The sequence below is a fragment of the Staurois parvus genome, unplaced genomic scaffold (assembly GCF_062004578.1).
Source record: "Staurois parvus isolate SC_StPar_1 unplaced genomic scaffold, SC_StPar_1.0 ptg000395l, whole genome shotgun sequence".
In the NCBI taxonomy this organism is placed as follows: Eukaryota; Metazoa; Chordata; class Amphibia; order Anura; family Ranidae; genus Staurois; species Staurois parvus.
The window spans coordinates 21536-46924 of NW_028318191.1; the positions used below are offsets into that span (position 1 = coordinate 21536).

At 42.2% G+C, this 25389-nt stretch overlaps 1 protein-coding gene across 1 annotated transcript in view; it reads right to left on the bottom strand.

Moving 5' to 3' along the window:
• Positions 1 to 6898: 6898 nt before the first annotated feature.
• The window catches only part of DSTYK (dual serine/threonine and tyrosine protein kinase), a 130950-nt gene continuing 112459 nt past the window's right edge, over positions 6899 to 25389 (bottom strand). The window contains exons 10-13 of the mRNA XM_089686345.1: positions 18793 to 18906; positions 16424 to 16538; positions 10975 to 11109; positions 6899 to 7444 (exon numbers count right to left, since the gene is read on the bottom strand). Of these exons, the coding sequence (XP_089542471.1) occupies positions 7263 to 7444; positions 10975 to 11109; positions 16424 to 16538; positions 18793 to 18906 (546 nt within the window). The 3' untranslated portion in view covers positions 6899 to 7262. The remainder of the gene's footprint in view (positions 7445 to 10974; positions 11110 to 16423; positions 16539 to 18792; positions 18907 to 25389) is intronic.

A 25389-nucleotide genomic window follows, 5' to 3' on the forward strand; every position in this document is an offset into this window, starting at 1 on the left:
TTTATCACTCAAAGTGTAGTATTGTAAATTTTAGTGTCACAAAAAAAAAAAAAAACCTCAAACTGCAAAGGCACCAGGACTTGCATAACCGAGTCAACATCACACAATCTAGAAGTAGACTCTGGATAATACTCAAAGAAAGATGGTTTCATCCTTCTGAAGAGAACAGCAGATGAAATGCATTGTCTTTGGAACTCATTACTGGGCATGCAAGCACATATGAATATATATATATATATATATATATATATATATATATATATATATATCTATCTTTATCAGTCTCGTGTTTTTCGTAAATTTTTTTAGGTGCACTACACCAAAAAAAAAAAAAAAAAAAAAAAAACCCTGTTGGGGGTGGGGGGAAATAGAAGCCATACAGATAAACACTTTTTTTTTCAAATTTAGAATTAGACCATTCTCTGGACATTTTACAAGCTACACATCCATACCATGAAGTTACTATCACGGTGGAAACCAGGATTTATCAGATCAAACATTGCCTTACCTAATCAATAACTGTTAAGTGCTAATATTTGTTAGTCCACCCAAGGTGTTTGGTGGCGTAACAAGCACAGAAGTACCCTGTAAGGCAACTACCATTATACTCTTTATAAACCATAAGGGCAATGCATTGTTGGTTCAGATCTTGGTCACAGTTATTTGGAATTGTATTGTGATATTGATCGCTGCACTGAGAATAGCCAATTTGCAATTATGGGCACAGTGCCTCGAGCTCTAGTTCATTAACTGCAGTTTTGAAATAACCAACCTCAAAAATCCCAAATATTTTTCCCCAACACAGACACGAACCATTTTTCCAAAAACTCAAAATCATGCTTTTAGCCCACTCTCTAATCTGTATAATATACAAGTATAGAGTGGATATACTTGTGCATGGTTCTGTTTATGTAGTTCTATGTATGCAAAAGAGCAGTACCACTTTGAAAGATCATTTCTTCTCTCTCTCTCCTCCCTAATTATTTGTCATGCTAGTTTGAATTGAAGTTTTTTTAAAGGCACCTTTTACTTGTCTAAATCTGTAATATTGTGACAGGTATTTGCTCTTCTTCACTGCACAGTGGGATAATGCTTCAAGTGCCCATGTCACTGCCCAGGTGAGGTGTTCTGCGGCAGGGTCCTCTCAGAACCTGAAGACTGCAGCAGCATATTGTCACAAGGGGAAGAGTCAGCAAGGACACAGAGGGCAGCATGGGATGATCACTCCGGGCAACAGTACAGGCAAGGGACACATGACAGCAGACTTAGGCACGTATGAAAAATCAACTGAGCTATTCAAGCTGCAGGAACACGGAGGTGGGTTAAAACCAATTAAAATGTATGACAAACCAAAATGGTTTTTGAAGTTTTGGATAGAGTGGGGAAGGGCGAGAATCCCAAGGTTTTTACTGCTAGGTTTACTCGCACTTCTCAAAACTTTTCTTTATTACAGCAGGGCTAGATCTTTATTTCTGTGTCCCCATTTGGTTTCATTACACAGAAAGTGAGGGGAAATCTGCAAAGTCATCAGGACAAAGAGGAATTCCTCTAACACTTTGTTCAGACCTAGGCATGTGCATTTGTGCATGCATGCATGCATGCTGCTTGTAGGGCAGACTATTCACTTCAGTGGGCTTCCCTACACATGAGAAATGCAGGGAAAAGAAGTCCCTGGCCCTTTAAACTCTTGGCACTGGCTGCACGCAAATGTGCGGGGCCTCCCAGAATCTAGGCCTTGCCGCCGAGCAGCCGCACATTTGTGTGCAAGTAAGAAAAACTATGTGCTGAGAGCGTGCACCCTGCACGCTCCCAGCACACATCCTGTACGCACGAAAAGGTTCCGATCTCCTCTTTCGATCGGGACCTTTCCTGATCATGTGAGCGCCATGACAGTGAATCACAGCAGTCACATGACCCTAAACCGCCTCCCGGCTTCTGAAACCCTTAAAGGGCAGAGAGGCGCCGGCACCAAGGGGTTAAAATTGTGCTGCACTAAACCACCATGCAGTTTGATGTGCACAAAAACACAAAAGTACTTTGCTGATGGGTGTGGGTACCATTAAGAATTAATGGCATATCCACATGTCGCTAAAGAGCGAGTTTCTGTCTGGGTCAGGAACACATGATTTTGCGTGTGCTTCCAAGATGCACAGATCTGGACCAAGCCTAACAGAGCCTTGGATAGCAGTAAAAACCCTTCAGTGGTTCAAATTCTTCCTCACTCTATCAAAAACTATATAAAAGGGTTTTGGTTTGAAATACATACTAACAGATCAATTATGTGACACTAGAAAGAAAAATCCATGCCAAAGCCTATGGAACAATTTATAAGCTGTTACACTGCATTTCTTATCAAACCCTTTTCTGTTAGAATCACAATACATTTTAATTGAATATAAATTCTATAACTAATGCTGTAAACATGAATTCAGAGGTTTCAAAATCAGACATCTCCAGATGCGTAAAACCTAAAACACAGGTGCTTAAAACAAAAAAAAATATATACGAACAAAAAACAAAAAGTATGTAATTTATGCACTTCTAAGTATGCCTACAAATCTCTGAATGAGAAGACAGACATAGCTTGGTGACCCATAAACTACTACATGATCACTAGATCTGCTACTGAAAAAAACCAGGTGCATTGCTAACCCTGAGAATATTTACTAGCTGTATAGGGCTTATATACTAAATGCAACTCCATTCTTAAAATGTGTTGTGTTAAACATTCCTGATCTTAAGTCCCCTCAGAATGTTTAACTTGTGTGTATTTTTTAAACGATTATACATCTGACTGCCAACAGAGGACCTTACATGTTAAATTAATCAGAACCAAGCCACCTGGGGACCCCAGAAGCATATGCCATAGCATGCAAATATGCACCGCATACTTGCACAAAATGGCAAACTGACCACTTAAATTGTTACTAACCCCAGGATCCTGCATTCACTATACCTGGTCTCCCACAGTACACAGAACATGGGACATGCAATTATTTTAGTAAATATAAACTGCTAAATAGCTTTTCTCAGCAGTATATAGCAGTCTTGTGACTATCAGTGTCCAGTCGAGCACTGGTTAAAGCTTGTAGGAGGAGTTTTCATGAGGCTTCATGACCCCTGATCCTCTGTCTGGACAATGCTGATTGGACCTGTGCCAATCACATACACCCTCCCAAGAAAAGTCTAGCAATTCACATCAAAAGGAGCATGTGCAGAGTGCCTCCTAGGGCTCTGCACTATCAGCAGATAGATTGGAGACTGTGGAAGAAGGGGAGGATCAGAGGAGATGGCATCAAGCCACCTTTTTATAAAAAGGTGGAGGATTAACCCCTTAGGTTCCACAGTGAGTATAACAAGCATGCTTTACTGCATATACAGACTGATTTTACTGTTGTGGGTTTAGTAACAATTTAATTTGCCCTTTTCTTCATGGATTCTTCTTCTGGACCAATATCTCATTGCTTTGGCCAAGGGATAATTGAACTCCTACGCATGGTGGAATGACATCCCAGCGCTCAGCTGAACTCACAGATACCCAGAGTACACACTACACATGCTCCAAACAATCTACCTTCAAGCAATATTAATTTTTAGATATATTTAGTGTTTGATAATGACTATAAAGATAAACAAAGATCAGTCACCCAATGGCATTTGGGATGGCTATGCATTATGTAACATCTGTATCTTCACAATGTATGAATTGCCTCCTGGCAGAAAAGATGGACAAAACCACTTTCAGCTAAATGCAAGTTATGCACACTCACAGAAAGACTATGATTAAAGTCACTTTCTAGAATTGAAGCACCATTTTAAAATATTGCATGTCTTTCAGCATCACAATATAACCAATTTGCTGAAATTCAATTGTGCCATTCCCTGCCACTTCAGCCTTACGCTCTGCTTAGCATATATTTGTGGAACCTATTGTGATTTGTAAAAAAGCAGTCAACATTAATACCTTGAATGCCAGACAAATACTTGTATACACCTGTGTTTAAAAAAACCACCCCCAAAAAATACACACTGAATTTGTTCTATTGTGTTAAAGTACACCTGTACTAGCAGAATGAACATGAAAAGCATAATGCTTGGCTGTTACACTGGTCCATTGGCTTGAATACTAACTCTTAACAAATATTGCAGAAAAGTTAAAAATCCTTTTCTGTAAACGTTTTCCAAATCAGCCTGTAGCATAACAGCTAGGCAACTAACACTTTTAGCTAGAGGTAAACAATGGCAAAAAAAAATGTATCAAAAGCAAAAAAAAAAAAAAAAAAAAAAAAAAAAATGTTCTGGAGCAGTTAAGCTAGCCTTTTTTTAATAGGCATACTGCTTTGTGACAAAGCTCCTTATGCAAGATTCTGTACAAAAAAAGTAATAGAGTGTAGGGTGTTTTTACAGAAAGCAAGAAAACCAAGTTTAAATTCATTATACAGTACAAATAGGAAAAGGAGAAAAACCATCAGCTAATCCCCCCCCCCCCCCCAACCCAACTTCCCAGACCCACACATTCACTACCTTTGTAGTATGATTTTACCGTCACAATTCTACCCTGCATTTGAAACAATTGCCACCATATTTTTTGCTACAGTGCAGCTGTAACAATCTGTAAAATTCTTACCTTGTGTCACAGTAGGCATAGGAAAAGCAATGGAGCTAGTGCAGTTGGGGGCAGTTGTTAATGTGTTAAACCACTTCCTCCGCTTGACAGAAGAGGATTGTTTCATTTAATACTGTCAAAGGGATATGATTTTTCTATTGATTAGCAGCTGCAGCCAATGTCACAATACAATGTTCCGCCAAAGGTAGCGCCTTCTGCAGGCCATTCATGGGTCGAATTCTGAATTATTGTTCATTTTGTAATACAATGGTGTCACCATTGGTTTCAAAATTTGGCCAACCAAGCCTTCAATTTTTCCTAATGTTTCTACAGTAAAGAATTTTCATGGCTGGGAATCTTCTTTTCTTTCCAGGTCACAGCTCAAGCTCATTTCTTTTTTGATTATATTTCTCACATGATTACCTCATCATTGATTCAAAATTCATTCATTTTTCAAAAAATTTCCAACATGCCTAATCACTCAAATTCAATGCCCGCATGAAAATCATCCGATGATGTGGCCCACGGTGTGAAATTCTAAAGAAAATTTGTTTGGAATTCAACCCATGTATGGCCTGCACTACATTCCTCCATTCACCTCGTGAATGGAGGAGTCTCTTTTTTTTCCTTTCATTCAGCCAGCGGGTCAGCCCAACAGTGTAGGGCCAAATTTAGAAACTGCCTAATTTTGGACAAGGAGCTTATTTTGAACAAAGCATTGTAAGTTATCGTTTTAAACAGAAATATTAGTAGAATTAAAAACAAATGCAAATTCTATGTGTAAATAACATTAAAAAAAACATGCATGCATTTAAAAGTTTCAGCACCTTTAACATAAAGTACAAGGGACAAACATTTTTGATATAGAAGTGTTAACATGTTTTACACATCTTTTAAATATTTCAGCAATTCTTTTTGACTCACAAAAAATTACAGTGGCAACTGTTTCCTGGTGGGGGGCATGGCAGACTGCAATAAAACATTTGAGGGAAATGGCGACGGGCTTGGCAGAACACCAGGCACACAGATACTTACAAAGTTAGAGTAAACATATGTGAACTGTTTTACCAATCCATTGTACACTCCTACCAAACTGGAGAGCCAAAGTTAACTGTTCACAGATGCAAGTTCCTGTGTAACAGGTTTGCTCAGAGGACTAAGAAAGTACATGATGTTAAAGTGTTGTGTAATTCTAAAGAGCCTGACTGGCCTTGCAGTGCATATTTTCCTCCTCTCTGAGGATCAAATTTCTGTCATGTGGAGGAGTATAAAAAAAAAACACAAAACAAAAACAACAAACTAGCAATCGTTAGTGTTACTAAACCCAGGACCCTGCATTCATTATATCCGGTCTCCCACAGTACACACTACATGGAAAGGCAATTATTTTAGTAAATATAAACTGTTAAATACCTTTTCTCATCAGCAGTTAGAGCAGTCTGACTTCTATCAGTGTCCAACAGAGCACATGTTAAAGCTTGCAAGAGAAGTTTTCATTCTGCTCTAGGAGGATGCACAACCCCTGACATCTGTATGGAAAGTGCTGATTGGCCCTGTGCTGATCACATGAACTCTCCCAAGAAAAGAAAAAACAAAACAAAAACAACCTCTCTGGCAATACACACCATACTGAGCATGTGCAAAGTGACTCCATGTGATATGTCTCATCAGAGGATAAAAAGGGGGACACTGGAAGAAGGGGAGGATCAGAGAAGCCAGGATCAAACAGATTTTTTACACAATGCAGAGGATTAACCTCTTAGGTTTAACAGTGAGTATAACATGCATGCTTTACTGCATATACAGACTGATTTTACTCTTGTGGGTTTAGTAACCCTTTAAAAATTCATATATTTTCTAACTAAACGTGTAACTAAAGGGTTATTTTCAATATATTGACTTTAAACACTTTATTCCACAGTACTTTTTGTTGCATTGCAACTGCAGGAAAACATTAACACACCTTATTTACATTAGATGCTTTGTGCAGATTATGCTTGAAAAGACATACATACATGGCTTGTGTGCCACAGATATGCAACCTCATATTCAAGTCAATTAAAAAGGGTTCTTTCACAATGTGTCAAACCCATATAAAACACGACTAAAACATGAATGCATGAATTCACAAAACATAAATTTAAGACTGCATAATTTTGCAACTGGGTCCAATAGTTTCCTTAAAGTGGGGAAGAATAGGTTAGATCAAAAATATTCAATGTATCTGCATAAACCTTGTATAGCATGGAGTTCAGGCGTAGAGGAAAATAAATCAATGCAGAGAACCACCCATAAAAATACGAGTTTTATGCTGTGAGCACAAGCATTACAATAAAGTTCTCAAGGACTAGGTTATCAGACTCCTGAGCAAAATATACACTGTAAACATAAAAAGTCACTTCCTACAACACAGGAGAAGAATTTTACAGCCAAACTAAGCACGTAGCTGGCGGGAAGAACAAAATTGCCACCTTGTTGCTCAGAACAGTATGGCAAGTACAGCTAGCTAGAACTGTGCATATTAAAAAACATGCAAAAGGCAAAAAAAAAAAAAAAAAAAGAAAAAAGCCTAAGCTGTACAAAGTGTCCACCTCTCCATACAGTAGGGCTCAACAGTCTGATTCTCTGCCAACCTACAAATACAAGGTGGATGCCATCATGTGGAATCTTCCAATGCTTTGTTGGACTCTTGATTGCGACAAAGTCTGTCCATGATGCCTTGCAACATTGGCTGCACAATGCCCAAGAGAGGGCGTTGAGAGGGATCCCCATTCCAGCTTGCTTCCATCAGCTTCCAGCACTCCTCATCAAAGATAGCCAACCTCTCTGGACGCACACCTATGGCCAGGGATAAAAAAAAATATATATATATATCAGTTCCAAAGGCTTAAATTAAAAAATTAGTCACAAATCTGGGCAACTTAAACTTATATGATGAAATAATGCATAGGAGGATACCGTCTAAAAAATTTGACACAATGAACAGACCCAAACATATAAAGACAGCTAAAGTTATATACAAAATTTCAGATCTGCTTTAAGGGTTATGCTTGAACCCTTTCCCCTCCATTCCAAGGAGGTCATTGAGGTTAATGGTCACATTAACCACTTTAGGACCGTCCCATAGCAGATATACTGCTACAACAGGGTGGCCCTCCTGTGCAAAATCATGTATATAAATGTGATTGCGCACCTCCGCCTACGAGGCGTGCACGCGTGCTGCCAGCGGGTCACTTTTGCTGTGAATACTCACAACAAGAACCGATCAGTAGGTGCCGGTCAATGGATGTCTGCTGACATCCACTGATCACCAAAGACACAGAACAGAGCTCTGCCTATGTAAACAAGGCAGAGCTCCACTCTGACGGGGAGGGCAGGGGTGGGATTGAGGTAGTGATGGATCTATCTTGTGTCCCTGCGAAAAAGGGAATACAATCTATCACTTCTAGTAAAAGCAGCACATGCAGTACACACAACACATCTAGGGCAATCAAAGGGTTAACTGTGTGCCTAGCTATGTTTAACCCCTTCCAGGGGTTAAGTGCCATTAGTCCAGTGTCAGTGCATATTTTTAGCACTGATTACTATTAGTGTCACTGGTTCCCACAAAGTGTGTAAAAATGTCAGGCGAAATATCGCAGTCCCGCTATAAGATGCTGATCGCTGCCATTAATAGGAAGAAAAAAAAAATTAAAAAATAAAAAAATTCCAGTATATATCCCATAGTTCGTATATCGATTGGTCTGTACAAAAGTTACAGCGTCTACACTTATTGGGATTTTTGTTTACCAAAAGTATGTAGCAGAATACATACTGCCCTAAGTTATGAATAAATGCAATGTTTACATTTCTTGTTGGATATGCTTGATAGCAGGAAACAAAAAGTAGATTTGTTTACTTCCAACTGTCAAAAAACAAAAAGCAGTGGTGATCAAATACCACCAAAAGAAAACTATTTCTGTGAAAAAAAATGAAAAATTAAATTTATGTACAGCGATGCTTTCTCTGTGCAGCCATTGGCTCCCACTGTCAATCACAGCCAGAGAGTCAATGAGAAGAGAGAGGGCAGGTCCTAGCTATACAGTCAGGTTCATAAATATTGGGACATCGACACAATTCTAACATTTTTTCGCTCTATACACCACCACAATAGATTTGAAATGAAACGAACAAGATGTGCTTTAACTGCAGACTGTCAGCTTTAATTTGAGGGTATTTACATCCAGATCAGGTGAACGGTGTAGGAATTACAACAGTTTGCATATGTGCCTCCCACTTGTTAAGGGACCAAAAGTAATGGGACAATTGGCTTCTCAGCTGTTCCATGGCCAGGTGTGTGTTATTCCCTCATTATCCCAATTACAATGAGCAGATAAAAGGTCCAGAGTTCATTTCAAGTGTGCTATTTGCATTTGGAATCTGTTGCTGTCAACTCTCAAGATGAGATCCAAAGAGCTGTCACTATCAGTGAAGCAAGCCATCATTAGGCTTAAAAAACAATCCCATCAGAAAGATAGCAAAAACATTAGGCATGGCCAAAACAACTGTTTGGAACATTCTTAAAAAGAAGGAACGCACCGGTGAGCTCAGCAACACCAAAAGACCCGGAAGACCACGGAAAACAACTGTGGTGGATGACCGAAGAATTCTTTCCCTGGTGAAGAAAACACCCTTCACAACAGTTGGCCAGATCAAGAACACTCTCCAGGAGGTAGGTGTATGTGTGTCAAAGTCAACAATCAAGAGAAGACTTCACCAGAGTGAATACAGAGGGTTCACCACAAGATGTAAACCATTGGTGAGCCTCAAAAACAGGAAGGCCAGATTAGAGTTTGCCAAACGACATCTAAAAAAAGCCTTCACAGTTCTGGAACATCATCCTATGGACAGATAGAGACCGAGATCAACTTGTACCAGAGTGATGGGAAGAGAAGAGTATGGAGAAGGAAAGGAACTGCTCATGATCCTGAGCATACCACCTCATCAGTGAAGCATGGTGGTGGTAGTGTCATGGCGTGGGCATGTATGGCTGCCAATGGAACTGGTTCTCTTGTATTTATTGATGATGTGACTGCTGACAAAAGCAGCAGGATGAATTCTGAAGTGTTTCGGTCAATATTATCTGCTCATATTCAGCCAAATGCTTCAGAACTCATTGGACGCCGCTTCACAGTGCGGATGGACAATGACCCAAAGCATACTGCAAAAGCAACCAAAGAGTTTTTTAAGGGAAAGAAGTGGAATGTTATGCAATGGCCAAGTCAATCACCTGACCTGAATCTGATTGAGCATGCATTTCACTCGCTGAAGACAAAACTGAAGGGAAAATGCCCCAAGAACAAGCAGGAACTGAAGACAGTTGCAGTAGAGGCCTGGCAAAGCATCACCAGGGATGAAACCCAGCGTCTGGTGATGTCTATGTGTTCCAGACTTCAGGCTGTAATTGACTGCAAAGGATTTGCAACCAAGTATTAAAAAGTGAAAAGTTTGATTTATGATTATTATTCTGTCCCATTACTTTTGGTCCCTTAACAAGTGGGAGGCACATATGCAAACTGTTGTAATTCCTACACCGTTCACCTGATTTGGATGAAAATACCTTCAAATTAAAGCCGACAGTCTGCAATTAAAGCACATCTTGTTTGTTTCATTTCAAATCAATTGTGGTGGTGTATAGAGCCAAAAATATTAGAATTGTGTCGATGTCCCAATATTTATGCAGCTGACTGTAGCTCTGTGCGTAAATGGACACACGGAGCAGTGGCTGGGGAGTGTGCATGCTAGGGTGTCCCCATAGCAAGCTGCTTGCTGTGGTAGCACCTGACCGGAGGGAGGGGCCAGGAGCACCAGCACCGACAAGAGGAGGATCTGGGCTGCTCTGTGCAAAACCACTGCACACAGCAGGTAAGTATAGACTTTTTTTTTTTAATGTAAGCCTTTAGAATCACTTTAAGCTTGACATTTACAGTAATACTTGAGAGCTGTATACAATATAGCTGCCAATATGTGGATTATATGGACACATTGAATATGTGGACACTTTCACATATCATTAGGTTTATATACTACCCATTTGTGCCAGCTGCTTGGTATTATCAGTCAGCACAGGTATGCGCTTTTTTTATCTCTATTTTATTAATTTTATGTTTTCAGTATAGGTTACCTCCGTCTGCATTTTATTTCTTTTTTTTACTAGGTTCAGTTTGAATTGCCCACGTTTGGAAGATTCGTAGTCCAGACTAAAAACTTTAGTACTTGGAAATTTCATACACACAAGCATTAAAACACAAGTAACCAATTCACTATATAATTTTAGCTAAGCAACACAAAAAAAAAAAAAACAAAAAAAAAAAAAAAAACACATTTACCTTTTCTAACATTGTTCCATAGATGGTCTTTACTTGAACATCTTTCAAAAGCCTCTGGAAGTTTTATTGATCCTGAGCATATATACCAAAACAGAATCCCAAAAGCATAGACATCAACTGAATTGTCATATTTTCCTAAGAAACAAAACATAGAAAAGGTTTTAATATATACTGAACAAAATCATCATGTTTGGTTATCAGTTCAGTGTTTTAATAATGCTATATTTACCAGAGACACCAGTCAAGATCAATCAACTGCGGGTTCCAAAGGACTATGCATTAATCCTAGAAATGTTATCTTTTAGCATGCCAAAATATTTTTAATTATGTTAAAAGGAGAAGTACAGCCAAAGCTCTTTTGCCTGTACTCATGTGGATTACAGGAGTTCGCTGTCAGCTGACGTTACTCATCCAGTCCAGGCTGGGGAAAAATCCTGACATTAAAGTTGGGATACACCCCAAAGTCCGCTGAGAGCCTGAGCCAGCCACTCCCTCCCCCCCCACAGCCCAGCGCTCCAGCGTGGGGGGCAGAGCAGACAGCGGTGACTGACAGTCACTGTTCTCTGCTCACAGCAGCTTTCAGAACTCAGCAATTATGTGATCGCAGATTTCTAATCCTTAGATTCGGCATCAGACTGATGCTGCATCCACCTAGGTAAATATAATTTGGGGAAAGAAAAAAAAAACAAAAAAACACCACACTAGTGTTTTAAGTCGTGATTAATAAATTCTTCTAGTCTGCAAAGTGGTCAGACCGCCATGGTTCTTCAATCTGAAAGTTGTCAAAGCTCTAAAACTATAGAATACAAATTTAAGGCTAATTGGTGCTGCGCTCGCTCAAAGTCCTGAGGAACTCACGTGTTAGCGGGACGTAATGCGTAGGGACGTGGTGACGCAATTTCCGGCGTGGACGCCATATTGGTACTCCTATACACATCCATGCAAGTACACTCACAGCATGTAGTTCTCTGTGCTTATGTAAAGGTTTAATACATGTGAGTGGGCATTCGGTTTTACTTTAAATTAAATAACTACGGTATCACACTATGGGAGCATCTCCCTATTTTTTCTGGCTGCATGTGAATTTTCTGATCCTTTATTGTACTGCTCTGGAGAGGGTTCCTGTTGTGCCAGTATCCATCAGTGAAAAGGATTTATCCAATCGCTGTGCCGGATACTTCTGATGTGGGTCCTGGTTCCTGGTTGGTGCGATATTGTGTGAGAAAAACTTTTTGGCCCTGTAGGGTCACTCCATGGAGGTGAGGGGGCATTTTGCCTAGTTTCGGACCTCCTCCTTTTTGTGTGTAATCACCTTTTAAACACGTGCACCATTTAGAACTACAGAACACCTTCACCGTTTTACGGTGCATTGAATTTATGTTATTGGCTGCACTATATGGAGTTTATGCGATTCACTTTTTGTTGGGGCATTTATATATTTTGGGGGCTATTTCAAGTCCATATAAATCAGTCACCTATTCTATTATTTATTCATAAATCCCCGTTTTAGGGGGTCACTGTTTTTGGTTTTTCACTTCAATCCATTTGTCACTATTTTTACTTACAATCCGTAGGTTTTTTGATTATCTTCTTTAGCAACGGTTCTAGTTACATAAGTCTTGTGGCTTATTTTCACATTACAATAAGCACTGTATTTTTGGGATCCCATTTTATGGATCTTCTCACTTTTCATGTTGGCACGTTTTAATAGATATTAAGTAGTTTTATATTTTCACCCACAGTCCCCTATTTATTATCAGTGGTGTACCTAGGTTACGCCTTTGTTTAGCTGTTTTTTCACTTTTACTATCCACATTTTCAGATGTTTTAGGTCTATTCTATATTGAGATCTGGTGATAATTTCTGATTTGATATATATAACCACTTTATTTTAGTTTATATTTATGAATTCGTACATTGAGAGGGGTACGTTTTTAAAGCGATTATATTATATGTTCTTATACTTGGAGATAGCGTAGCACCAATTAGCCTTAAATTTGTACAATTTTTCCATGTGGTAATTTGTTTTGGGGGTCAGGAGCTCGGGAGGACCACATAGATAACTTTATATACAACCTTCCTGCCATCTAGACTCCTCATTCTATATTCTGCACAAAGCATTACCAAAAAGCTTTGCATTATCCTTTTCTTTCCTTTGCAACTAGGGGAGTCATTTGTGAGCCCAAAAGCCAAGTCAGAAACATTTAGTTCAAAGGTACTTTCAGATGTGAGATATCAGCTGCAGAACTTGGCTGTATTCAACTTGTATTGGAGACCATATTGGCTCAGGAACCACTCACAGATATGACTGCATAGTCCCTGCTGAGAACTAGTGAACAGAGGCAAGTTAGAATGTCTGTCCTAATTGCTACTGTCCATCCCTATAAGCTTGTGCTGGGAGAGGGAGTTTTAGAACACTCCCATATTTCCAGTTTGTATTGAAATTTATGTAGTTTAATGCCTCAATGTACTCTGAAAACAAAGCATAAAACAAACAATTGGGCATAAAAGAAATCATGGAATAATTTAGCAAAACGTAATTAAATTGAACTCAAACATTTTTGACAAATGTTTTGCAGATATAACAGCCAAACACATTTGTGGCATTCTTTCTACAGCAGATATTAAATATTTTTTGTAAACTTCTTCCCAACAATGTTGCAGAAGTTCCCACAAATATCTTGCACTTGTAGGCAGTTTTGCTTTTACCCTTCTGTCCAGTTCATCCCAAACCAGCTCAATGGGGGATAAGTCTGGAGACTGTGTTCGTTCTGACACAGCCTAGAGGTATATTTTGGGTCATCATCCTGCTGTAGGATGAACCCCTGACCAACTAGACATATTTCAGAGCATTGCATGACACTGCAAAATGCTGTGGTAGTAGTATTGATTCAGAGTACTGCATGACACTGCAGAATGCTATGGTAGTAATACTGATTGAAAGTGCCACCCACTCTGTGCAAATTGCTGACTCTGGATCCAGTAAGAGTCCCAGACCACCACTCTTCCTCCTCCATGTTTGACAGTTGGTGTCACACACTGAGGAACCATTCTTTCACCTACTCGACCGTGTATTTATAAAAAAAAAAAAAAAAAAAGAACCCATATGATGAAACAAAGTTCTCAAATTTTGACTCATCGCTCCTTAAGACCTCCTTCCAGTTTTCAGTAGTCCACTAGCAGTGCTTCATGGCCCATGGAAGCCTTTCTTATTTTGCCATCTTAGCAGAAGCTTTCTTACAGCCACTTGACATGTCACACCTGCAGCTCAAAGTCTTCTCTTCACAGCGGATACTGAGACTTGCTTACTTCAATCAGTGTTAAGCTGTGCTTGAAGCTGCTGTCCTGTGAGCCACCTGTCACACAAGCTGTTGATTCTCAGAAACTTGTCTTCTGATTCTGTTGTGGCATTGGGTCTGCCAGACGTCCTCCTGTGAGAATTTCCTCCAGTTTCCAAGTACCTTTTGATTACTTCCCTAAAAAAGGCCTTTTTTATACAACTCTAAAATGTACATTATTTTTCAGTTTTTGTTAAAGGATAAATTTCATCTTTGGAACAAGTTACATGCTCCACCCATATTTAGGGTGGAACATGTAACATGTTCCAGCTCCTGCCTTCTCTCCCCGGGATCCCCCCTCCCTATGACAGCTGGTGAGTGATCCTCTCCCTGTACCTGCTGTCAGAATTTAAAAACAGTGTGGCCATGCGGGGAATTCATTCAGCGCTCTGTGAATGAGCAAACTACAAATACTGTTGGCCGCCGCAGCCAACGGCTGTAGTTCTCAATAAACTACTTGGGCGCTGGTGAGTGCTCTTGTAGTCCACAAATTCTTCCTGTAATTCAGTAAATGTCTGCCAATATGGGAGGTACAAGCAGACCGCTGACAGTCGTCAGGAACCTGGCATAGCACGCACCAATGATCAGCAGATTGTGGATGCAATGCCCTGCAGTATACAAAAGGGAAAAAAAAAGCAAATTTTTATTGCCTGCAAAAAGATGTCCAGTTTTGTTTTTTTGTTTTTATTTTTAAATAAAAAGGTGAACTTCTCCTTTAACACTTTTTTCACCTCTGGCGGTTTACCTTTGCACCATTTCAGGTTATTCACGGGAGTTGAACTGTTTAAATTTCAACAAAACTGGAAAAATGGGGTTCTAAAACTTTTGAGGTGTAGGTGTGTGTGTGTGTGTGTGTGTGTGTGTGTGTGTGTGTGTGTGTGTATGTATGTATGTATGTATGTATGTATGTATGTATGTATGTGAATCTCCTTCCTGTCTATAGGGGCAGGAGATTCATTCCCATTGCCTGGAAAAAAAAAAAAAAAAAAAGAGTTTTGTATACAAGTAGTAAGTGAAAAGGGAGCAAGAGTAAATCCGATAAAAATACCTCAAACAAGTGCCATATGATACGGATACAGTTGATATGATCCTGGCTACAAAAAAGTGGTCTCTTTGAAACAACATTTTGAACATGATTCACAAGCCTATTGACTGTGTGATAGAAAGCAAAATACATGAAGCTTGGAGGAAAAGAGATTTAACCTTCATGTACAAAAACTGTAAGAGCTGTGGAAAATGTGAAAGACTCCTTCAAGAACCAGTTCTTGCCAGCTCAGTAGATGGGTTTAAAAAAAAAGTGCTGAATGCATTCTTAAATGCACAAAACATAACGGGATACTAAGTTTTAGAGACAATAACAGCAGGGGTAGTTAATCCAAAGAACACCATCTTGCCTCATGGGGGAAATGATCAGGAAGGATTTTTTTTTCCATCAATGGAGTGAATTGGATCATGCTATATTGGATTTCTTGCCTTCCTCTCTATCAATTGTGGATATATATATATATTTATTTTTTATTTTTTTTTTATTTCTTAGGCCCCATGTACACGGGACACTTCTGAACGATGGAAACGGACTGCTGGAAATCATAGGTTAAAAAACGTCTGTTTAGCTGCGTTTGCATAACGTGTTTACGTTTAGAAGAGCTTTTTTTTAAAGATAAGCACTTGAGAACCCCCCAAATGCACTGAAAAGTGGTAAAAAATTAGTAACTATTTCAGAGTAGAAGCAGAGAGAGCAGCATGTGTTGAGATTAGCTTAGGTGTGAGTTGCTCATTAACGTTTCTTTTGTTTCCAAGGGTGGGAAAGGTGTCTGGTGGAGTGAGTTTTGTCCATCTGAGTAACTTGAAAACGCTTTGCATGCATTTTTTCATGATGAAAAAAGGCTCTGGACAGCATCGGGAACTGGAAGAGTTAAAAAAAAAATTTCAAACGTTTATAAACGCGATTTGCCGCATTTACAAGCGGTTTTCGTTTGAAACGCTAATAAAATCGACGCTGAACACAAGTTTTCTGCATTCAAAAAAATTACTGTAAACTCAAATGCCTGTAAACGAAGATGTGTACATGGACACACAGGAAAACATTTGCAGTGTACACGAGCCCTTACCTGAAAAGAGTTCTGGTGCCATGTGTATAGGAGTTCCCACAATGCTGCCAGACATCATAGCCTCTGGCTTGCAGAAACCCAGGTCTGTGATCTTTGCTCTGTTCTTTTTGTCCAACTGTGAAAGGGAAAAAAAAAAAAAAAAAAAAAAAAAAAAAAAAGAAGAGTCAAGTACTACTACAACTCCAAAAACGTTGGGACGTTGTTTAAAGTCTACATAAAAACAGAATGCAAGGATTTGCAAATCTTATAAACCTTTATTTTATTCACAACATGTATGAAAAAAGGGGAACACTGGAGACTCTGGTGTAAAGGGGAACTCTGATTCTGGTCACCAGAGCCCCCTCACATCAGAGTCTGCAGCATTCCCCTTCACATCAGGGTTCACAGAGTTCCCTCTTGCACTGTAAGGGGTAATCTTGCAGATTCTGTAAGGGAAACTCTGTGGACTCTTGTGTAAAAGGGTGGGGGGGGGTGGTGCTCTGGTGACCATAGGCCCCCTTTACTTCAGAGTTTCCCTTAACACCAGAGTCCGCAGCATTCCCCTTTGCATCAGAGTCCACAGTGTTCCCTTTTACGTCAGGGTCCACAGAGTTCCCCCTTGCACTATAAATGGGAACACTTCAGACTTTGACGTAAGGGGTGACCCTGTGCTGGGTTAAAATAACCTGGTCTTCATGTAAAAGGATAAAAATGTTTTGCCTTTTGTTATACCTTAAGCACATTGCTAATTGCACTAGCTACAGGTTAGAAGCTAACATATTGATACTGCACTGAAAATGGTCATTTTTGCTAATTTTTGAACGGTCAGAAAAAAAAATGACTGTCAGTAAATTGTGTGACATGTCAGTAAAATTTCACTTCAGAAGGATGACAGGCCTGCTTGTCACCCAGCGGACATCTACCAAATGCAACCACATCAACCTTGTGAAAAGTAAAAAAAAAAAAAAATTCATAAAAAATGACCTGGTCAGTCTTAAAAACTAGAGACATCATGATTTGCTTTTGAAGCTCGACTTGCTTTTGCCTGCCCTAGCAGAATGAGCAAAAACTGAAAAGGGGAGTTTTAGATTTCACAGCATAAACATAGGAGATGACCCAGTAAATCCATTTAGGAATAGTAGAGGCGCAGGCTGCCATACCCTTAAAAGAACCTACTACAATGACAAACAATGAATATTTTTAGAGTTTCAGAAAACAGCAAGTACAATGTAGAAAGCAGCTTTTTTCTTCTATAGTTAGTCTATGTGAATGAGAACATAACAAATCTAAAGTGGAGGTTGACCTAATGTGGCTACAAAATTGGAAATACACTTTAAGGCAAGGTTGAGCTTTTCAGAAACAACACCATAATCCTCATTCGGGGAAAGAGCAGGCCAACAAGATTTTTCAAAAGTACGCTTCTGCAGGGCTGAAAAAACTACATTCAGATCACTAGAAGGAGGGACAGAATAAACTGGGGGAACCACACGAGTCACTCCTTCTATAAAACGTTTGACCAAGGAATGACTAGCTAAAGAATGTAGCGATAGTAACATCAGAGTAGACAACGCAACATGATAGCAAAAAAGTCTCAATGTAAGCATTGATAAACCTGTGCCTGTAAAAATGAAAAAATTCTAACACATGAAAGAGCCTGTTAATTCTCAGGGACTCACTCCAAACAAAGAAGGACCTTCCAGGTCCTAAGGAAGATTGCCCTATGTTCTTTTTACATCAATCACATAACCAATTCTGCTAGAATACCATTACTCTAAAGCTCAGCTTTAACAACAGACACCAGGGGGCATCTGTAAACAGACAGATTATATTTAATTACCAAGTGCTTTGTGTTCAATCTTAGGCTGCAAGAATAACGAGGGTATAACCCTATGAAGCAGAAGTCTCAGTATGTACATTAGACTGTACCTATGCCACACATGCACTACTCAGGCATCCATTACTTCCACTAACAAGACCTTTGTCTTTGCAAGAAAACCTGTCTCCTCTTTTCAGATGGGACACCATCAGATCTGCATCTGGTGTCCACTAGCGGACAGATCTAGTAAGATATTTCCTTGGGCAATTTTCTAGGATCCAGGGGCCACTAGCCTAGGCCCCAGGTGATCTACCTATTCATTCTCAACATGTGGTATGTACACAGCTCATAAAAGCTGGAACATGTTATTCTGCTCATAGAAGGATGTAATCAATGCAAGGAACAAAAGATTTATACAGGTTATAAAATTAAAAGAAGAAAAAAAAAGTCTGTTAAGATGAGATGTCAATATAAATTTTTAAGCGTTTTGTAGAGTAGTGAGCTTCAAACAGAACAGTGTACACACAAAGTAAATGTCCTTTAGCATCAACATAGGTATTATTGCTATTCTCACCAGAACATTCTTCAATTTGATGTCTCTATGGATCAGGCCCTGACTATGCAGAAAACGGATGCCTTCCACCACATCTAAACCAACTTGTAACCGTTCCTCTAAAGACAGACCAGCCTAGGAGAAAATGGAAGGTGGATAAGTTGCTTGTACAGTCACCAACACATTAAAAAGATATAGGACTTAAATTGTATTTTCCCAATAAACCTAAAATATATGTAACCTTCTAATAAAAAAAACATGCAACTGCTCTATGATATGCAAAATTGAAATCTAGAATTACTATGGTGGTGTCTTTTGAACAAAAAAAAATTGAAGAACACAATTTTAAAGCTGAACTCCAGGCTAAGGAAAAGTTACCCTTGCAGTGGGGCACATTTTGCCTAGGGAAAGAAATACATTTAAATACTTGCCTTATTCCTCACCACTGCAGACTTTGGCCCCTTTGTAAGATGGGGCCCCTAGGCTCCATGCACAATAGCTTAAAACACTCCTAGCAGCAGCATTTGCCATTCTCCATTTCCTGCCTCTAGAAGCAACTACTGTTATCCTACATGTCCATGCACACTTTGCAGTCTAGAGGCGTTTAAGCTCAGCATTTAGGAGCAGAAAAAAAACCTTATGGTTTGCGTTTCTGAGAGAGATTTTCTGACAGGAAAAAAAAAACAAACAAAAGACACCCTGAATGCTCCTAAATGCTGTCATGTGCTGTAAATAAAGGGTTAAGGAGCAGGCAGCTGCCGCGTCCTTAACAACCGAGGACTCATAAGCTGTCAGTGGGATTCCCAGCTGAATTATTATTATTATACAGTATTTATAAAGCGCCAATAGTTCGCTCAGCGCTGTACATTACAAAGGGAGACAGAACATGTGACAGAACAATACCAATACAATGCAAAACATGAGGGGATCAAGGGCCCTGCTCTTTCGAGCTTACAATCTAGGAGGGAGGGGGTGGTGGCACAGGAGGAGATAGCTGTGGGGGATGGAGTGGTAGGAAGAGTGGAGGAGGTCGGCAAGTTAGCAGGGGGTGGGGTAGGCTTCCCTGAAGAGATGGGTTTTCAGGGTGCGCCTAAAGGAGAGGAGAGTAGGTGATAATCTGATGGGTTGGGGCAGGGAGTTCCAGAAGGATGGGTGACACTCTGGAGAAGTCCTGGAGGCGGGCATGGGAGGAGGAGACCAGGGAACTAGAGAGAAGGAGGTCTTGTGAGGAGCGGAGTGTGCGTGTTGGGCGGTACTTGGATATTAGGTCAGAGATGTAGTACGGGGCAGTATGGTGGACAGCTTTGTACGTCAGCGTTAGGATTTTGAATTTGATCCGTTGCGCAATCGGAAGCCAGTGGAGGGATTGGCAGAGGGGGGTGGCGGAGACAGAGCGGTTGGAAAGGTGGATGAGTCTGGCAGCCGTGTTCAGGATGGACTGAAGAGGGGATAGCCAGCGGCGAGGCAGGCCAGTGAGGAGGGAGTTGCAGTAGTCGAGTCGTGATATGATGAGGGAGTGGATGAGCTGTTTAGTGGTTTCTGGGGTTAGGAACGTGCGGATTTTGGCGATGTTGCGGAGGTTGAGTCTGCACGAGTTTGTTAAAGATTGGACTTGGGGCTGGAAGGATAGGTTGGAGTCCAGAATGACACCCAGTACTCTGGCCTGCAGGGCGGGTTTGATGGTAGCGTTGTTGGATGTGACGGAGAAATCAATGGGGGGTGGTGTCCGGGCTGGGGGGGAAGACAAGAAACTCGGTTTTGGAGAGGTTCAATTTAAGGAAGTGGAGCGACATCCAGTCTGATATGTCGCTCAGTAGGTGTGTGATTCCGGCTGAGACCAAGGGGGTGAGGTGGGGGGTTGAGAGATAGATTTGTGTGTCGTCGGCATAGAGGTGTTAGTTGAAGCCGTGAGAGTGTATGAGTTGGCCAAGGGAGGAGGTATAGATGGAGAAGAGAAGGGGCCCGAGGACAGAGCCTTGAGGGACCCCAACAGAGAGGGGGAGTGAGGGGGAGGTGGTAGCATTATAGGTAACGCTGAAGGAGCGTTGTGACAGGTAGGATGAGAGCCAGGAGAGAGCAGAATCTCTGAGGCCGAGGGAGTGTAGTTTTTTGAGGAGGAGGGGGTGGTCGACTGTGTCGAAGGCCGCAGAGAGGTCAAGGAGTAGGAGCACTGAATAGTGGCCATTAGCTTTGGCGGTTAGCAGGTCGTTGGAGAGTTTGAGTAAGGCAGTTTCGGTGGAGTGTAGGGGACGGAAGCCGGACTGTAGGGGATCGAGGAGGTTGTTGTCGTTGAGGTGAGAGCATAGGCGGGTGTAGACGAGGCGCTCGAGGAGTTTAGATGTAAATGGGAGCAGGGAGATGGGTCTGAGGTTGTTCGGGTCATTGGGGTCCAGGGAGGGCTTTTTAAGTATGGGGGTGATGTGTGCATGTTTCAGAGGGGAGGGGAAAGTGCCTGAGGAGAGGGAGAGATTGAAGATGTGGGTGAGAGAGCATAGGATGGAGGAGGAGGAAGGTCGTAGGAGTTGTGAGGGGATAGGGTCGAGGGGGCAGGTGGTGAGGCGGGCATCAGAGAGGATCTTGGAGACTTCCTCGATGGTAGTAAGGTCAAAGGTGTGGAGTGATGGGGGAGCTTCAGTATGAGGAATGTAGGGTGGGGTGGAAGAGGAGGTCAGAGCAGTGGTGGGGCCGTGGGAGAGGGGTGATGAGGGGGTAGCTGAGTGAGGGTGAAGGGGGTTGGAGAGAGTTTGAGCAGCGACGAAGTCCCTGCGGGTTATGTCGAGGGGGAGGGGGGATAAGGGGGTAGCTGTGTGAGAGAGGACGGGTTGAAAGGGTGTGTGAGTTGCGGCAATGTCCTTGCGAATTGTGTCAATTTTGTTTTTGAAGTGATTGGCAATCTCAAGGGCAGTGAGTGAGGTGCTGGGTGGAGGTGGGGGTGGAGAGAGTAGAGAGTTGAAGGCAGAGAAGAGTCGGCGAGGATTGGAGGAGAGGGCCTTGATGAGGGTCAAGAAGTAGGCCTGTTTGGCAGCATGGAGGGAGGAGGTGTAGGTGCGGAAGGCAGATTTGTAGCGGATGAAGGCTTGTTGGGATTTGGTTTTGCGCCATAGTCGCTCCAGGGCACGACTTTGTCGTTTGAGGGTTTTGGTGTGATCAGTCTGCCAGGGCTGGAGCGGTCGGGGTCTGATGTTGCGTGTGGTTAAAGGCGCTAGTGAGTCGAGGGCTGTTGAGAGCGCATTGTTGTAGGCGGTCAAAGCCAAGTCGGGGCAGGACAGGGGGAGGATGCGGTCGTGGAGTTGATCAGCTGCGGAGTGGCGGGAGGCAGGGTTAAGGTTGCGGAGGTTACGGCTGGTAGTAGTGTGACATTTGGAGGGGTAGGCGTTGGAGGACGAGGAGATAGAGAAGGTGATCAGGTTGTGGTCAGAGAGAGGGAAGGGGGTGTTAGTGAGGTTGTGGGGAGCGCAGCGGTTGGAGAAGACAAGGTCCAGGATATTTCCGTCGGAGTGGGTGTTGGATTGTATGCACTGTGCAAGTGCAAAGGAGGAGGTTAGGTGGAGGAGACGGGCTGTGTCCGGGTTGTCGAGGTTGACAGGGATGTTGAAATCCCCAAGAATTATGGTGGGTAGCTCAGAGGAGAGGAAGAAGGGTAGCCAGGAGGAGAAGTCATCCAGGAAGCGGGGTATGGATCCAGGAGGCCGGTATATCACAGAAATCTTCAGGGGGGTTGGGGAGAATAGTCGGAGGCAGTGGGCCTCGAAGGAGGAGAAGGATAGGGAGGGGGGGTTTGGGAGGACTTGGAAGGTGCTCTGCGGTGACAGGAGCAGACCAACCCCGCCACCTTTACGACCGTTAGGCCTGGGTGAGTGGGTCCAGGTGAGACCTCCGTAGGAGAGTGCAGCAGGGGAGGTAGAATCAGTGGGCTGGATCCAGGTTTCCGTGATCGCTAGGATGTTGAGGGAGCGGGAAACAAAGAGGTCGTGGATGGCGGTAAGCTTGTTGCACACCGAACGGGCGTTCAGGAGTGCACATGAAAACGGGGGGGAGATTTTAGGGAGCAGGGGGACAGATACTAAGTTGTGGGGGTTGCAGTAGGACGTGGAGGTGGGAGGGTGTTGAGTGGGTGAGGGAGGTGGAGGGCCAGGATTCGGGGAGATGTCCCCCGCGGCTAGGAGGAGGAGAAGGGTGAGAAAGGTGGCATGGGAGCGGGATGTGCAGGAGCGTGAGAAACTCCTAGTGGAGGTGTTGGGGTCAGTGGGAGAGCGGAGTAATAGGAGGAGGTGGTGGGTGCCATAGAGGGGTGAGGGAAGCAGTGAGGACACGATATACAAATGTTTGGGAGGGGCAGAGGGATATAGTGAATGGATTTTGGGAACGGAGGAGAGGAAAATGAGAAGGAGGAGGAGTGGAAGAGACATTTTGGGGAGGTGAAGAGAGCAGTAGTAGGGAGATGATAGCAGTGAGGGGGAGATGTACAGGTTGTGAGGTGGAGCAGAGGGGTAAAGGAATGAGATTTGGGAACAGAGGGTAGTAATATGATAAGGAGAAGAGGGGTGTATTATATAAAGGTACACAGAGTGGGACTCAGGCATGTAAAAGGTTTCCCAAGGTGTTTGCTTGCAGTCTTCCAGCATGCAGTAGAGCTTCTTGCTGTTGTTGTGTCTTCCTGCTGCTTGAGTTCTCCCGCTTTAGTTCAACTGCTGCGTTTAACTGCTTCTTCTATGCACTCGTTCAAAGCCGCACTCAATCTGAAGCAGCACCCCATCAGAGACTGTGATGAAATCATGAGGCAGAACAGTGGCTAAGTGCCCAACCACAGGACTACCTGCCTTGGAGTTTGCATGTTCCCCCTATGTCTGTTTGGGTTTCCTCCTACACTGCAAAGACATGGCCATAAGTAATTGGATTCAGTCTAAATTGGCCCTAGTGTGTATGAATGCGAGTTAGCAAACTTTAGGCTGTACGTTCCTTGAGGGCAGAGACTGATGAAATTTGCAAAAAAATAAATAAAACACACACACACACACCTCACATTTTTGTAAATATTTTATTATATCTTTTCATGTGACAACACTGAAGAAATGACTAAACACACCTTCATGATGACCACTGCCATGCTAAAGAAGCTAAGGGTAAAGATGGACTGGCCAAGCATGTCTTCATGTGACAACACTGAAGAAATGACACTTTCCTACAATGTAAAAGTAGTGAGAGTGTACAGCTTGTATAACAGTGTAAATTTGCAGTCCCCTCAAACTAACTCAACACACAGCCATTAATGTCTAAACCGCTGGCAACAAAAGTGAGTACACCCCTAAGTTAAAATGTCCAAATTGGGCCCAAAGTGTCAATATTTTGTGTGGCCACCATTATTTCCCAGCACTGCCTTAACCCTCTTGGGCATGGAGTTCACCAGAGCTTCACAGGTTGCCACTAGAGTCCTCTTCCACTGGTGGATGTTAGAGACCTTGAGCTCCTCCACCTACCGTTTGAGGATGCCCCACAAATGCTCAATAGGGTTTAGGTCTGGAGACATGCTTGGCCAATCCATCACCTTTACCCTCAGCTTCTTTAGCAAGGCAATGGTCATCGTGACTGTGTGTTTAGTCTTTTCTTCAATGTTGTCACATGAAAAGATATAAAATATTTACAAAAATGTGAGGGGTGTACTCACGTCTGTGAGATACTGTATACACATACATACATACACATATATACACACACACACACACACACATATACATACACACACACTACCTAAAGTATTGAAAGATGCCTGCCTTTACACGCTCATGAACTTTAATGGCATCCCAGTCCGTCCGTAGGGTTTACCCACCCATTGCAGCTATAACAGCTTCAACTCTTCTAGGAAGCATGTCCACAAGGTTTAGGAGTGCCTATGGGAAGGTTTGACCATTCTTCCAGAAGCGCACTTGTGAGGTCAATGTCAGATGAGAAGGTCTACCTTGCAGACTCCGCTCTAATTCATCCTAAAAAGGTGTTGAGGTCAGGACTCTGGGGTGGAGAAACAGGACTGGCCTGCACAATTTCGCTTATCCATGTCTTTATGGACCTAGCTTTGTGCACTGGTGAGCAGTCATGTTGGAACAGGAAGGGGCCATCCACAAATGGTTCCCACAAAGTTGGGACAATGAAATTGTCCAAAATGTCTTGGCATGTCGACGCCTTAAGAGTTCCCTTCACTGGAACTAAGGGGCCAAGCCCAACCTCTGAAAAACAACCCCACATCACTATCCCCATACACCAAAACTTTACATTTGGCACAATGCAGTCAGGCTACTACCATTCTCCTAGCAACCACCAAACACAGACATGTCCATCAGACAGAGAAGCATGATTTGTCACTCCACAGAACACTTTTCCACTCCAGTGGCAGCGTGCTTTACGCCACTGCATCTGATGCTTTGCATTGCACTTGGTGATGTAAGTGCTTGGATGTACCTGCTTGGCCCTGGAAACCCATTCCATGAAGCTCTCTACACACGACTGTTTTGCTAATCTGAAGGCCACATAAAGTTTGGAGGTCTTTAGCTATTGACTCTGCAGACACTTGGCGACTTCTGCGCACTGTGCACTTCAGCATGCACTGAACCCCACTCTGTCATT